Below are 15,277 nucleotides of genomic sequence, written 5' to 3'. Positions count from 1 at the left end.
CCCCCCAAAATAAATAAATAAATAGAGAGAGACATTTTTTTTTTCGCTAAAATATCATTTGTATTAAAAAAGAAGATAAAAATATAATACAAGAGGGATAAAATACCAAAGCGAAATATCGACAATTAAACTAAGAAGAGTGGAGATGGATTTAATCCACCTTCGGCATTGCCATCAGCAGAAAAAACCATCAACCAACTCTCCTCCATAATGAGTTGAAGACTGAATTAGAGGGTTATAGCAGTCTATATCTCGGACGACCCGAAACATCCATGTCTAGGTCCATTTTTACCAAGGCCGACCAAGAAGTCACTGGTAAAGAGGTTTCAAAGCGAGTGGCAGACTTTGCCAAGAAATCCGCTACAAAATTTGCTTCACGAAAGCAGTCCGTGTTCTTCCACTCTACCCTTTCAAGGTAGGCTAAGCAGTTAATCCACCTTTGCCGAAATTTCCAAGGAATTTTCTTTTTCTGCAAAAGATGAACCACCACGACTGAGTCACATTCAATCCATAAACTTTGCACCCCCAATCGGTTTGCAGCTTCAATTCCTGCGATAATAGCCTAGAATTCCGCCTCAGAATTTGTGCCAATTTGAAGGAACTCTCTGTAATTATATAACACTTCAGCCTTATCATTGCGCAGAAGACCTCCCCCACCTGCTTTTCCCGGATTGCCCAACGAGCAGCCGTCAGAATTTCATTTGACCCATCCTGTTGGAGGAGTACACCAAAATATTTCAAATAATTCTTTTTGCCGGCGTTGAACCCCTGAAAATCCCAACCTTCTAGCGCACATCAAATCTTCAATCGAAACAGCCACCCCAGAATGGGCTAGTGTCTGAGAGCGAATTTCATTTTTTATTTTCAAAAAGCAAATGTACTCAAAAGAAGAGACTTCTTTATACCGCCTAGAATTTCTCTCCATCCAAATAAAAAAAGGGATTAACACAAACCCCTTATTCCACACCCCTTTCAATGACACTAATTTTGCTTGGAGTTTCCACCAAGAAATCAGATGAGATTCATCAGAAAAAGTTGGTCTCAACACACCAAAGCATTGACAGAACCGAGACCATATAGAGCTAGCAAAGCTACACTCATAAAATAAATGATTTTTAGACTCCTCTGACTTACCACAAAAACTCCACTTTGAGGGCACAGAGACACCCCTCTTTTTCACATTCACATCTAAAGCAAGTTTATTTTTGATCAATCTCCATCCAAAAACTGCTTGATGCGGTTGAATAGAAGACTTCCACACCAAAGATGACCAGCTCACCTTAGGCGAGCTTCTTCTACAGGCTTCCCAAGATGACTTTATGGAAAAAACTCCCGCTGAAGAAGGGCGCCAATGACATTCATCCTCCATGCCTGAAATATAGATCATTTTTGCTTTATTTGTAATATTTTTCATGAAGTTAGACGTTACCTGAGGAAATTCCCATCTAAAATTATGGATAAAATCGCAGACTTTTGCCTTTAAATTCCCACTGTGACCGCCATCATTCAGAAGCATTTCTTCAATGGAGAGATGATCCAACCACTTGCCCTTCCAGAAATCAATTTTTTGCCCATTACCTACTATCCACTGCTCATTTTAAGTCACAAGATTCCAAACTTTCTTTATCCCTGGCCAAATCGAAGAGGAGATATGGCCAGATTTCAGAGATCCGTCTACTTTTAGAAAGCGACCCCGGAAGAACTTACTCATAGAGGACTCCTCATGCTTAATTTTCCAAGTCAACTTTGCTAGACAGGAAAAATATACATCTCGCAGTCTGCGAATGCCTAACCCCCCTTCCTGTTTTGGTTTGTAGACATTGTCCCAGTTCACCACTATTTTCTTTGTGACCTCCATATCACCTGACCAGATAAAATTACGCATCCACCGTTCCACCAATTTAATAGAATAGTCCAGCCACCAATATACTGCAAAGTTATGTATAGGAATACTAGAGATCACAGATCGCACAAACTCCACTCTTCCCGCAATTGAGAGCAGCTTACCCTTCCATCCAACTAGCTTACTTTTTATCTTATCTAGCAAAGGTAACAGATGAGATCCTCTCACTCTTCCCTTGAAAATTTCCACGCCTAGATACTTCGTCGGAAGCTTCTCTGATTTTATACCTAACAGAGAAGAAATATATTGTTTCCTGTGGGGTGCCACCTTCCCAAAAAACAGGCTACTTTTATCCAGATTGAAATTATGCTCTGAAAAAGCTTGATATTTTTCTAGGAAATCTTGGAGATTCTTCACAAATTTTGCAGAAGCATTCATAAAAATAAATATATCATCTACAAAAAATAAATGAGAGGGAATGGACACACCTCGAGGTCCTGGGAGAGACTTCAACTTCCCATCCCTTACTAACAACTTCAAACCTCTGCAGAACACCTCCTCTGCCAAAATAAATAAGAATAGAGAGATAGGATCTCCTTGTCTCAGACCTTTGCCCACTGGGAAAAAACCCACTGGCCCTCCATTCACTAAAACAGATAACTTGGAAGAGCTTAAAAGAAGCTGGATCCAAGAGATCCATTTGTCCGAGAAACCAAACTTTACCAATGAGGCAAAAAGAAATTTCCATGATAAGGAGTCATATGCCTTCTGCACGTCCAATTTCAATCCCATGCCTCCACCCCTCACAGCGGAATGCATAAGATTTGCCAGCTCCGAGGCCAGACTAATATTGGAAGAAATAATCTTACCCTTCTGAAATGCACCCTGCTCATCTAAGACCAATCGCGGAAAAAGAGGCATAAGCTTGGAGGACATAATTTTAGATAGAACCTTACAGAAAAAAATTCCCATGCATATTGGCCTAAATTTATCCAGAGAAGAAGCATCATCAGATTTTGGAATTAAGGAAATAAAACATTTATTTATTCCTTTGGGCAAGTATCCCATTTGAAAGAAATAAACAACTGTCTTACCAAAGTCCGTCTCCACTATCTCCCAACATTTCCTAAAGAATTTTCCTAGAAATCCATCAGGACCAGGAGAACTATCAGGATCCATATCCCACACTGCTTTTTTGATTTCTTCTATGCCAGGAGTTGCTTCTAGACTAGCCACATCTTCATTAGACAGAATTTTGGGAATACAATCCAGAAGATCATGATGTTCTATAATAGTGGTTGGTTCATGAAACTTCTTGAAGAAAGAGGCAATATACTCAGCAATTCCCCTTTGATCCAAGACCCAAGACCCAAGACCCAAGACCCATCCTCCCTCTTTAAAGCAGAAATTTGATTTCTCGCCCTCCTCATCTTCACAGAGAGATGAAAAAGCTTGGAGTTGCAATCCCCATTTTTCACCCATCTCAGTTTCGCCTTCTCAGCCCAAAGAGCCTCGTGTCTACGACTAGCAATCAACAAGGCCATTTTAGCATTAACCTCTTTATTGAAAAGATCATCAGACATACCTGATTCTTCAATTGAGTCTTGGATCGATTTTAAAACCTTCGTTGCCTATTCTAACTCCATATTAATATTTGGAAAGAAATCATGAGCCCATACCTTTAACACCCCCTTTACTCTCTTCAGCTTTTCAGATAAAACATATATAGGGTCACCTTTTATCTGCATCTTCCACGCCTCATCAACCACTGGAAGAAAATTTTCATTTTCCATCCAAAATCCATGGAACCTGAATGGAATGTTATTCGGCTTTGAGACAATATCAGAAATTGCAAGCAATGGAGCATGATCTGATACTGAACTCAACAAGACATGCTGCATAACATTTCTGAAAAAATCTACCCATTTTTCATTACAAAAGCTGTGATCCAACACTGCTGCCACATGACCTCTTCTCCTATTGTTTGTCCAGGTAAATTTTTTTCCAGTAGATGAAATTGGTAATAACAAACAAGCATCTATCATCGCCTGGAATCCTGCAGTAGAGCCAAGATTAAAGGTTCCTGGCCCCCATTTTTCACTGGAAAGCAAGGTTGCATTAAAATCTCCAAGAACAGACCATGGGATCGCAGATGAAACCTACAATTCCAACTCCAACCATAACTGGCAACGAACTACTTTGAAAGAACTCGCATGAACAAAAGATAGGCCGACCTTGCTACCAGGCCAGTCATACTCCACTGAAATATGTTGTTCCGACATTGCTTTAACAATTGGACGAGTTATCCCACACTTCCAAATAATCCACAAATTTGGAACCTTATTCTGCCTATTATTGTGAATAAAATCAAAAGAATAACCCAACTTATTGAAAAACAGAGCGGGAAATCTACTCACTTGAACCATAGGTTCAGCCAAGCATAAAATATCCGCGAAAAGCTCCTTCACCAACATTCGTAAGGCCTTTTTACCAGCAGCCTTCCTCACTCCACGAATATTCCAGAAAAAGACCCTCATGGATCACTAATTTGCCACCGAACGCTTGTCAGACTTTTTAGTCTGACCACCACCCTTCTTCTTTTGCTTTATAGCCGTCAACTTCCCTCCATTTTCTTTCTCCCTCAACAGAGCTTCCCTATCCACAACACTCATGTTTGAATGCGTGATTGAGAGAAGGCCCCTTGAGTTTAGAGCAGAAATTGAGCGGTCAATATGCTCCAAAAGAGACTCTGCGGGAGGAAGAGGCTGTCGCCCCATCTGGTTACCACCTGAACGACCACGACCAGCCACCACAAGCCCTCTTCTTTGATGGGTAGAGAGTCTAAGATCAGGTCCCTGAACTTCACTCTGAGACCCGTTCATAACACCATGGTCTGTGACTTCAATGGGCGGGCAGGGAGGAAGCGGGTCCCCATCAGAGGATCCATATTCTAAACCCAAATCCGACCCATTATCTAATAAATTATCCAACGGGTCTTGGAGATCTTTCTCTACTGAATTTTGAATTTCAAAATTTTCTTCATTGACCACCGTGACAACCTCTTTTCCAATTTCATTTGGAGTAATTAAAGGAGCTTCCAAAATTACTTGGAGATTTCTACCTACCACCGAATCATGATGATTCCCTAAATTGGGATTTTCTTGATTTGCATTAATTAAATCCTCACTTAAACATGGTAACTCCACCACCGAGTTAACCCTTTCCGGGTTAACTCCATCTTCCACGAACACCGCCCCTGGGACTAATTCTGCATTGTCCTTGACAAATTGGCGTCCTCTGCTTTCTTCAATCTACAAACCGATACTTGATGGCCCAATCGCCTGCAGTACCCACATCGCTCAACATTGTCTTCGTACACCACCTGGGGCAATATAAATGTTTCTCCACTGTGAAAGAGGGGGGAGTATTCCATGTTGACAGTACCTGTGCAAGTGCAGTATGTTTTGCTAGCTTATTTACAATATTATTTGCCTCTCTTTAGCAATGAGCAATTGACCATGTGATGGTGTCCAGGTAAGCCTTTAAACTCCGCCATTTCTGCTGGAAGAACCATGGAATGGTGCATTTTTTTATGCAAATTACCACTGCCTGTGAATCGCATTCCACCCACAATTTCAAACAATTCTTTTCTTTTGAAATCCGCATACCCATGAAAAAGCCTCAAACTCTGCAACAAAGTTTGTTGCAACTCCCAAGCCACTTAAAAAACTCAAGATATGACTTCCTCTGTGATCACGGAAAATACCCCCTGCTCCAGACCTACCTGGATTTCCTAGAGCTTTGCCATCAATGTTTAGCTTGCTGAAACCTTCAATGGACGGTTTCCAGACTACCTCACTGATCTTTTGTGCCCCCTTTCGAGATATTCTAAGGTGCAATTGCCTGGATAACATCAGATCAGGAGCTCCATTCACAGTAATAGAACTTAACGCTGAAAATTCCCCTAGGTCATCAAATATTTTCTTGACAACATTTTGAGCGGTACAGCTCCCATTGTCATGTCTACGTTGATTCTTTTCCCTCCATAGATGAAAAGGAATAAATACTAATATGGCTGACCAAGCAGGGCGTAGTCGAACAACATTGGCTTTCCTCTTTCACCATGAGAAAAGCTTCTCTAGTGAAGGAAAACTTCTCCATTGAACCTGAAAAAAATACAAGACCTCTTTCCACACATTATTACTGAAATTGCAGTCAAGAAATATATGAGTTAGAGAATCCTAATTCATCTTGCACAGATCACATTTTGAAGCAATTGGCACGCCTCTTCTACAGACTTGATCATCAGCAGGAAGTCGATTGTGATATAATCTCCATCCAAACATGAAAAATCGAGGATGCATATTCTTTTCCCACACCTGAGATGCCCATCCTTGAATTGGATGGGTAACCCTAATGCTTTCCCATGCTGACTTAACTATAAAACTTCCTGATTCAGAGAGGGACCATAGCCTTACATCTTTCTCATATGTAGACAGGATATTAATTCTTTTTATACAAGCGCATACATCCTTCAGGGCGTGGTTAGAGACCTCAGGCAGAGACCATTGCCCATTTTCGATAAAATCTGCCACTATTGCAGAAAGATCAAAACTAGATAAAGAGGGCATACCTAGGATATCAGTGATTTTGGCATTCTTCAACCAACGATCATGCCAAAATTGAATGGAACTGCAATCTCCCATAATCCAGCGTTCAGATTCACCAATAAAGTCCTATATTTTGTAAAGACCAAGAAGAATTGATGAAGATATAGCAATCTTTAAAGTCCCCTTCTTAGTAACCAATCGGCCTCTGAGAAATTTTCCAAATAAAGATTGGTCAGTCTTTATAAACCATCCCAACTTTGCTAACAAGGAAAAAATTGATATCCTTAAGCCGTCTAACTCCCAATCCTCCTTCATTTTTAGGTTTGCACAGAAAATCCCATTTGACAGTTATTGCTCTGGTGGTAGAAGCTTCTCTAGTCCACATAAAATTTTGAATCTATGCTTCCATCTTTACAATCAGAGAAGATGGCCATAGATAAATAGAGAAATTATGAACAGGAATGCTGCTCATAACTGTTTTCACTAACTCAACTCTGCCTACCATAGAGAGCAAACGACCTTTCCATCCAGATAGACGCTCCTTGAATTTATCCATTAGAGGTAGAATAAGATTATTTCTTACCCTTCCTTTGAAAATCTGAACACCCAAATACCATGTTGGGAATCAGCATTCAGGAATGTTTAACACCTCCTTGATCTGAAGCTTTCTAGTTGCCGGGATGGGGCCAAAATACATATGACTTTTATCTAAATTAAAAGCCTGACCAAAATATGCTTGATACCTGTCTAAAAATTTTCTCAGATGTTTCACTCCACGGAAGTCAGCTTTAATAAAAATAAACAAGTCATCTACAAAGAGCAAATACGAGGCTGTAAAGGCATTTCGTGGTCTGGGTATGTCCACCTTCCCATCTTTTGCTCAGAGGTTGGTGTATCATGGTATTCCATCTGATATACTTGTTGCTGCGATAGAAAAGGGACTACCCTCAACAACAGGCGGTGAGTGAACAAGTTTGATAGTTTTTCTTTGTTTCAACGGTTCTTTTTTCTTGGTAAGAGAAAAAAGAAATAGTTACATGTCTCTTTTTTCTTGATAAAAGTGAATGTTGAAGTAAAACAATTTGATTTTTACAGCTTTACAAGGAGATAAACTCAGTGGATTGTAAATTACAGTCTTAGTCAAGGGTTTGTAGCTAGTCTTACTCCAAAACAGGCTTCCCTACTTCAAAAGAATAGGCGATGAGAGAGGAAGAGGAGAGATTGGAAATTGGGCCGGAATTTTTTGCCCCTGCCGGAGGCCAGCCACCGGATAGAAGTAAACAACGGTTAATCACTGATTTCTGGAGCCTTGCTCCCAACCATGGCCATGCTTTAGTAGAGGATCCTAGAGAAATAGGGCCTGAGGAGATCAGGCTTAAGGAGAGTGCAGCAATGGGGGGCCAGTGACCTGGAGGAGATGCTGAAGGTCGTCGATCCTATGCTGTTGTGTCAAAGAAGGGGTTGCCAGATGTGGATGACCTTCCAAAGCCTATCCGTGCTGGGCCTCTGACTAAGGTGGTGGTACCACAAGAGGCCTATGAAGAGAAACTTTAAACGTTCTCTTTTTCCCTGATCGGAAGGGTGAATTTCAGGTTCATCTCCATGGATGATATCCGTCGTGATTCGACTAAGTTATGGAACTTGAAGGGGAAGGTTAATCTTGCTCCTCTAGGGAAGGGTTTCATTCTCTTCCGCTTTGAGAGGGAGGGGGATATGTCATCGGTATGGGGGCGAGGATCCATAAAAGTTGGGACTCAGGTGATTAGATTTTAGAGGTGGAGGCTAGAATTTAGCATCCATGATAATCACACCCAAACTAAACTAGTCTGGGTTTGTTTCCCTGAACTCCCGATGGAGTATTGGCATGAAAAAATCCTTCTAACAATGGCCAAAGCCGCAGGGAGGCCTATAGCCTTAGATCGCAAAACATTGAATGGCACCATGGGCAACTACACCAGAGTCCTTGTTGAGGTCGAGTTGGTTAGAGCCAGGGTGGAGGAGATCCAAGTGGAACGAAAGAAACCTGGTACAGACATCGTTTTCTGGTTCAAACAACGGGTGATGTATGAGGACAATCTCAAGATGCACCTTATGCAAAAAATTAGGCCATATGGCCAACCAATGCCGTGATAAGAGGGACGAAAGAAAGCCTGTTGACCAAAATAATGGCAGTTTTATTGTAGATGATCATGTCCAAGGTAACCTCGCCAGAGTTGGGAGAGAAGGGTCGACTGCAAAAGCAGCCAGCCCCAGCCGTGTGAGGAGTCCCAGATTGGTAGGAGAATATTTCCCTCCTACGGTTATGGAAACAGTGAATGGGGATATTAATTGCCTTGTGGAGGGAAATCTGGTGGTTGACTTAGACATAAATAATATTTTTAACAATGGAAATATTCTTTCACAGAATTTCGGAGGACCGAATTCTAACAATAATCAATGCAGGGAGGATCTGGAGCCAAATATGGTGGATAATCCATTGGGTGAGGGTGAATATGGGTCGGACCATATCAATACGATATCCGACGGGGAATCTGACTCAGTGGAAGGAAGCGAGCAGGGAGAGGATGATGCTTCTTCAAGGGCTGGAAACAATTTGGAGGAATCTTTTGCAGCTTGGAATTTAAGGCCTCGACGTAATATTAATTACCATGGAGGTCATGCTGGTCGAGGATCAACTAGAGGTGGCAGAGGTGGTAGAGGTGAGGAAGGGGTGGTGTCTGAGCATATTGTAAAGGGCCTTCCTCCCACCCAGCTGGTGGGAGGTCGTGCTATTGTTCACCATCCAGAGGTTGCTGCTATTGATAATGCTTTGCGCGCAGAGGAGGCGGCAGCAAGGAAAGGAAAGGTTATGGAAAAGGAGCAGATAGCCAAGTCGGCTCGTCAGACCCATACCAAAAAGTGACATAATGAAGCTACTTTTCTGGAATATTAGGGGTATGAAGAAGGCCTCTGGTAAGAACGCCTTACGTGTTCTTGTGAAAGAAAAGGATCCTGATGTTCTTTGCATTGCGGAGCCAATGATCGAGGTAACTAATTTCCCTAATTTATTCTTTAATAGAATGGGATTTTGTTGCAATTTTATTCATAATTCTCAGGTCGGAAAGGCCCTAAATTTATGGATAGTTTGGAAGAGGAATTTAAATATTCCTACAGTTATTGCTGAGTCAGAGCAGCATATTTCGGTTTCTATTAAATGGGACTCAACTACTGTTCAGATCTCTTTCGTTCATGCGAGTAGCTTTAGAGCTGAAAGAAGATCTTTGTGGATGAAGTTGATGGCTGATTCTCCTCAGTCCCCTACTCCATGGGTAATTATGGGTGACTTTAATGCAACCTTGCAATCTCATGAGAAGAGAGGGTCGGGCAATTTCAGTATGGGGTCGGCGGCTGAATTTGGAGCCATGGTTGATGCTTGTGTAATGGCTCAAGTGCCTTCTTCTGGAATGAATTTTACTTGGTCCAACAACCGCCGCAGAGGTAATGTTCGCGCAGTGTTGGATAGAAGCTTCTGTAATGACGAATGGATATCTCGATTTCAGGATTGTGCCCAAACAGTCCTTGATCGAATTGCCTCTGATCACGCCCCTATTATGGTCACTTCCGCTTTGTCTCAGAGACCGCCTAATGCCCCTTTTCGGTTTCACAAATTTTGGATAGACCATACTGATTTTGAAACTGTGGTTAACTCATCTTGGAGTGAGTGGATTTCAGGGAACCCTATCTTCGTCCTCATGCTCAAGCTTAAAAAATTATAAGAAGTTTTGAAAAACTGGGCTAAGACCTCCTTTCCAAACATTAATAGAGCTCTTGAAGATGCAAAAAAAAACTTAAAGTAGGTGCAGTTAGACATTGAAGCCAACGGGTTAGATGACCACTCTTTTGCTAGGGAAGCAAATGCAAAAACTTCTTTGATTAAAGCCTTGGATTTGCATGAAAAGCTATGGGCGGAAAAGGCTAAAATCAGATGGATGAAGCAGGGGGACAGGAATTCGAAATTCTTCCATTTGTCTGCAAAAATGAGAAGAATTAGAAATACCATTAGATGCCTCAAGAAACAAGATGGGACCATTGTGGAAGGTCGCGAACAGCTGGGAGACTACATTGTGCAATTTTTTGAGGATTTCCACAAAGCCACCCCTACTATAGATCATGTGGACCTTCTTAACTCCATTCCCACGGTTCTTCAACCAAACGATATTTTTTTCTTGGATTCTATCCCGGGTGATGAAGAGATAAAGAAGGCAATATGGGAGCTCGACCCGGACAGCTCTCCAGGTCCAGATGAATTTACAGGAGATTTTTTTAGGAGATGCTGGAATATTGTTGAAAGGGAGGTATGTTCTGCAACTCGCCATTTCTTTAGCTCTAGTCATATGCCTAAAGGGATAAACAACAATTTCTTAGTGCTGATACCTAAAGTGGAAGGTGCTTCCTCTCTGGACAAATTCCGCCCCTTATGCATGGGGAATTTTTTTTGCAAGATCATATCAAAAGTGATGGCTTTGAGACTTGAAAAGTTCCTTCCTCGGCTGATTTCAGAAGAACAAGGGGCTTTTCAAAAAGGGAAATTAATTCATTCGAACATCAGTCTCGCATCAGAGCTTGCTAATATGATGTTTGCTTCTACAAGAGGGGGTGGCCTTGGCCTTAAAATTGACATTAAAAAAGCTTATGCCACTATTTCATGGCATTTCCTGTTTCTGGTTCTTCGTAAGTTTGGATTCTCTGAGAAATGGGTTACATGGCTGCATCAGATGCTGATATCGACTAAGATATCAATTATGGTCAATGAAGGTCCACAGGGTTACTTTGATGTTGAGAGAGGCTTAAGACAAGGGGACCCTATTTCTCCTTTACTCTTTATTATTGCGGAAGAAGTTTTGTCTAGAGGGATTAAGTCCTTGATTCACATGAATAAATTGAAGCCGCTTCAGGGTCTAAGAGGCGTCCCTGCCCCTAGTCATATTCTCTTTGCAGATGATATTTTTATCTTCTCCAATGCCACTATGAGGTATGTCAGAAATTTAAAGGATTTTTTGCTTAAATATCAGGAATTTTTAGGACAATGTATGAGCTTAGAAAAAAGCAAGCTCTTCTTGGGAAAAATCCCTCTTGCCAGGAAGCAGTGCATCTCTGACATTCTAGGCATCCCGGTGTGTAATTTCCCTACCAAATATCTTGGAGTGGAAATTTTCAAGGGAAGAATAAAGAAGGAGGCCTTGTTTCCGATCATGGACAAGATTAAGAGTAGACTGGCAGGTTGGAAAGGCAAGCTCTTGTCAATGGCGGGGAGGGTGGAATTGGTAAAAACTGTTATCTCTAGAATGCCTACCCATAGTTTTTCAGTTTACTGGTGGCCTACATCCCTCATCTCTCTAATGGAGAGATGGATGAGGGATTTTATTTGGACAGGGGAGATTGACACGGTGAGGTCGATCACTGTCAAGTGGGACACCCGGTGCAAGCCAAAGGTGGAAGGGGGTCTGGGAATAAGGAGGCTTAGAGATTCTAACAAGGCCATGCTCTGCAAACTTGTTTGGAGAATGAGAAAGGAGAAATCTACTACTACTGCTTTTCTCAGAGCTAGGTTTGTCAAGAAAGATGGAAGAACTCTTAAAGTATGTCGCCCCTCCTCTATTGCCTCAAGAATAAAAAAAAATGTGGAGTTTTGTGGACGACAAGGAAAGATGGATTATTGGTAATGGTCTTCTTGCTAATTTTTGGATGGATAAATGGTGGGGACAGAGATCTATAATGGAGGATATCAACTTAGATAATTCCAGCTCTCTAATCACTTTTGCTACAGTGGGAGATTTTATTAGAGAGGGACAATGGCATTTTCTAGAGGTAAATGCTCCTTTGCTTAAGCAGATTTTCAATCAGATAAAAAAGATTAAAATTCCCAGTGTGCAAACGGAAGATGTAAGTGTTTGGTCTTTAACACCTATGGGGAATTTCTCCACGGCGTCAGCTTGGGAGGTCATCAGAAATGAGTCGCCTAAGGTGCCCTGGGCCTCATTAATTTGGCAAAAGGACTTACCCCCTAGATATTCTACTTTTGGATGGCGGTTGGTTCACTGTAAGCTTCCTACAGACGAGATCATTAAAAGCAAAGGTGTCTACTTGGCCTGTTGTTGTTATCTCTGTGGGATGGCCGAAGAAAATATTGATCATATTTTTCTCCATTGCCCATTCTCTATTTATATATGGGAAAATTTTTTTAATTGTTTTGGGATTCAGTGGAAAAACCAGGTGTCGATTGCTAACTTCCTTCTATGGTGGAAGAGAAGAGCTACTGGTCTCAACATTAAAAAGCCATGGAAGATGGGATTTCTACTAATTACTTATCATCTATGGTGGGAGAGAAATCAAAGACGGCATGAGGCTAAGGCAAGACAGGCTAATTTTATTTTTGAATCCATCAGACAGGAGCTGATTCTATGCCATGGCAGTTCATGCAAAGAGGTTAAGGCAGTTTCAGACGTGTTATGCTGCAGGAATCTGGGCTTATCGATTTCTCCCTCAGTTTCTTCTCCACCCCTTGAGGTGCACTGGTGTCGACCGGCCCCTGGCTGGATAAAGATCAATGTGGATGGTAGTTCCTTGGGTAATCCTGGTAAAGCGACTCTTTTAGTATTTTTCTGGGTATTAAGAAGATATACGAGGCTAAGTTTGAAGCGGTATTGGAAGGGATTGCAATGGCGCAGACTCATAATGCGACATATGTGTGGATAGAATCAAACCCGGCGTCTGTGGTGTCTGCGATTCAACGAAGGCAGATCCCTTGGTTTGCTCTCCAAAAATGGATTTTTTTTCTTTATTATTTGGAATCCATTTCTTGGAAAATAACTCACTGCTTTCGGGAAGCAAACCCCATTGCAGATTTTCTAGCTAAAAAGGCCTCTAAATCTGGCCTGTCTGAGACTTCAGTAGAATTTCCTAATCGCATTCTCGTAGAGCTTGTGAATGATGGTGCGAATATGCACAGATTTAGATTTGGCTAGGATGCTCGCTTGCTTTCTCTGCTGATGGCATTGCCGAAGGTGGAGACAGCAAGTTGGGCTAGTGGCGTCAGATGTATTTTTCTTTTTTTCTCTCCTTTTTGGGTGTTTTTCCCTTCTTAATAAATTACCCTGTTACAAAAAAAAAAAAAAAAAAAAAAAAATGCATTTCGTGGTCCCTACAAACCCTTCACTAGACCTTTTAGCCTTAATGATTTCAGACCGCGACAAAGAACTTACTCTACAAGAATGAACATCATAGGCGAGAGTGGATCCCCTTGCTTGAGACCCCTTTCCACTCCAAAAAACCCAACTGGTCCCCCATTAACCAAAATAGACAGCCTTGTTGATTCTAGGATTTTTTGAATCCAATCTATCCATTTGGTATGAAAGCCAAATTTTTTTAAACACATCAAATAGGAATTGCCAATCAAGTGTATCAAAAGCTTTTTGAACGTCCAACTTGAGACCCATGCTACATCCAAAACTCCTTTAGACCATTAGATTTGCAAGCTCTGAAGCAACACCAATGGAAGAGAAGATTACTTTCCCCTTTTGAAATGCCTCTTGTTCTTCAGAAATTAAATGAGGAAGTAGAGAAGATAGGCGTGTAGCAAGGATTTCTGGGATTAACTTGAAAACAAAATTCCCAAGGCAAATTGGTCTAAGCTGACCCACCTTTCCTGCATTATCAACTTTTGGGATCAGGGCTAGGAAATTGCAATTTACTCTCTTAGTCACCACGTCTTCCCTGAAAAAATTTTGAACAACCGCACACACATCTGTACCCATAATATCCCAACACTCCCTAAAAAATGCCCCAGGGAATCCATCTGGACCAGGAGCACTATCAGGATCTAAATCAATCATGGCCATCCTGACTTCTTCTCTATATGGGATCTCCATTAACTTCCTATTGTCCATCTCTGTCTCCACATGAGGAATCTCCTCTAGAAGACCGTCATCCCTCACTGAAGTTCCCTTCTTATGAAAATCTACATAGTGCTCCACGATTTTATGCCCAATCACCTCCTAGTCTGTGTGAATTGCTCCATCAGTGGTGTGGAGCTCTCTAATAGTATTTCTTACCCTCCTTGCTTTAGTGGATTGATGAAAAAACTTTGAGCATCAATCACCATATTTCAGCCATCTATTTCTAGATTTTTCTGCCCAAAGTTTCTCCTGTAGAAGCACTGCCTTGTTTAGATCAACTCTTGCTGCCTGTTCCTTCAGAAATAGCTCATCATTTGACCCAATAGTCTCTATTTCCTTTTGATCTCTTCCAAGTTGCATTCCATCTTTACCACTTCCTGATCAATGTGAGGAAAGACCTCCGTAGCCCACACTCACAAAGGTCCTTTTAAGCCTTGTCAATTTTTTGGTAACCACATAAAGTGGGGAACCAGTAACTGGTACACTCCAATGAGTCCGCACAAGGGCTTTAAAATTCTCACGTGTTGTCCAAAACCTATTCATGTGAAAGGGAGCTTTTATTGGTTTTGGAACCTCCTTACAATCCACCAATATCGCCAAATGATCAGACTACCCATGTGGAAACACTCGTTGAGTATTCCCTGTGAACCTATTCATCCACACATCATTGCACAAACTACAGTCCAATACTGCTCTGACATTTTCACACTGCCTATTATTAGTCCATGTATACTTGCAACCCATGGAGGGAGGAGTTATGACACATGATGACTCCATGAAAGTTGCAAACTCCTCTGCTGAACCCAAATTAAATTTCCCAGGCCCGCTCTTCTCATTTGAGCAAAGACAGACATTAAAATCTCCTATTTTCAACCAAGGCTGTGAAGAAC

At 41.5% G+C, this 15,277-nt stretch overlaps 2 protein-coding genes across 2 annotated transcripts; one reads left to right on the top strand and one right to left on the bottom strand.

Annotated features, from left to right (window-relative positions):
- Window positions 1-1,597: 1,597 nt before the first annotated feature.
- On the bottom strand, window positions 1,598-3,325 carry LOC122092948. Its single transcript, XM_042663244.1, has one exon. It carries the CDS (start codon window positions 3,323-3,325, stop codon window positions 1,598-1,600), a length of 1,728 nt encoding a protein of 575 aa, XP_042519178.1.
- Window positions 3,326-8,755: 5,430 nt separating this feature from the next.
- LOC122092947 lies at window positions 8,756-11,590 on the top strand. The gene is made up of 5 exons (XM_042663243.1): window positions 8,756-9,324; window positions 9,386-9,479; window positions 9,549-10,133; window positions 10,290-11,464; window positions 11,515-11,590. Exons 1-5 carry the CDS (start codon window positions 8,756-8,758, stop codon window positions 11,588-11,590), a joined length of 2,499 nt encoding a protein of 832 aa, XP_042519177.1.
- The last annotated feature ends 3,687 nt before the right edge of the window (window positions 11,591-15,277 follow it).

Source organism: Macadamia integrifolia, chromosome 11, assembly GCF_013358625.1.
Source record: "Macadamia integrifolia cultivar HAES 741 chromosome 11, SCU_Mint_v3, whole genome shotgun sequence".
NCBI classification, from domain to species: domain Eukaryota; kingdom Viridiplantae; phylum Streptophyta; class Magnoliopsida; order Proteales; family Proteaceae; genus Macadamia; species Macadamia integrifolia.
Note: the sequence above shows the minus strand (reverse complement) of the source record. Positions and strands in the feature narration are given on the sequence as shown.

Bases quoted from the DNA above. Each gene is read 5' to 3' on its own strand.
- LOC122092948 (XM_042663244.1), bottom strand. From the start codon at position 3,325: ATGGGTGAAAAATGGGGATTGCAACTCCAAGCTTTTTCATCTCTCTGT.
- LOC122092947 (XM_042663243.1), top strand. From the start codon at position 8,756: ATGGAAACAGTGAATGGGGATATTAATTGCCTTGTGGAGGGAAATCTG. The intron at 9,325-9,385 runs GTCGGCTCGTCA...CTGGAATATTAG, and splicing joins GAAAAGGAGCAGATAGCCAA to GGGTATGAAGAAGGCCTCTG. The intron at 10,134-10,289 runs GTTAACTCATCT...AACTTAAAGTAG, and splicing joins ATACTGATTTTGAAACTGTG to GTGCAGTTAGACATTGAAGC.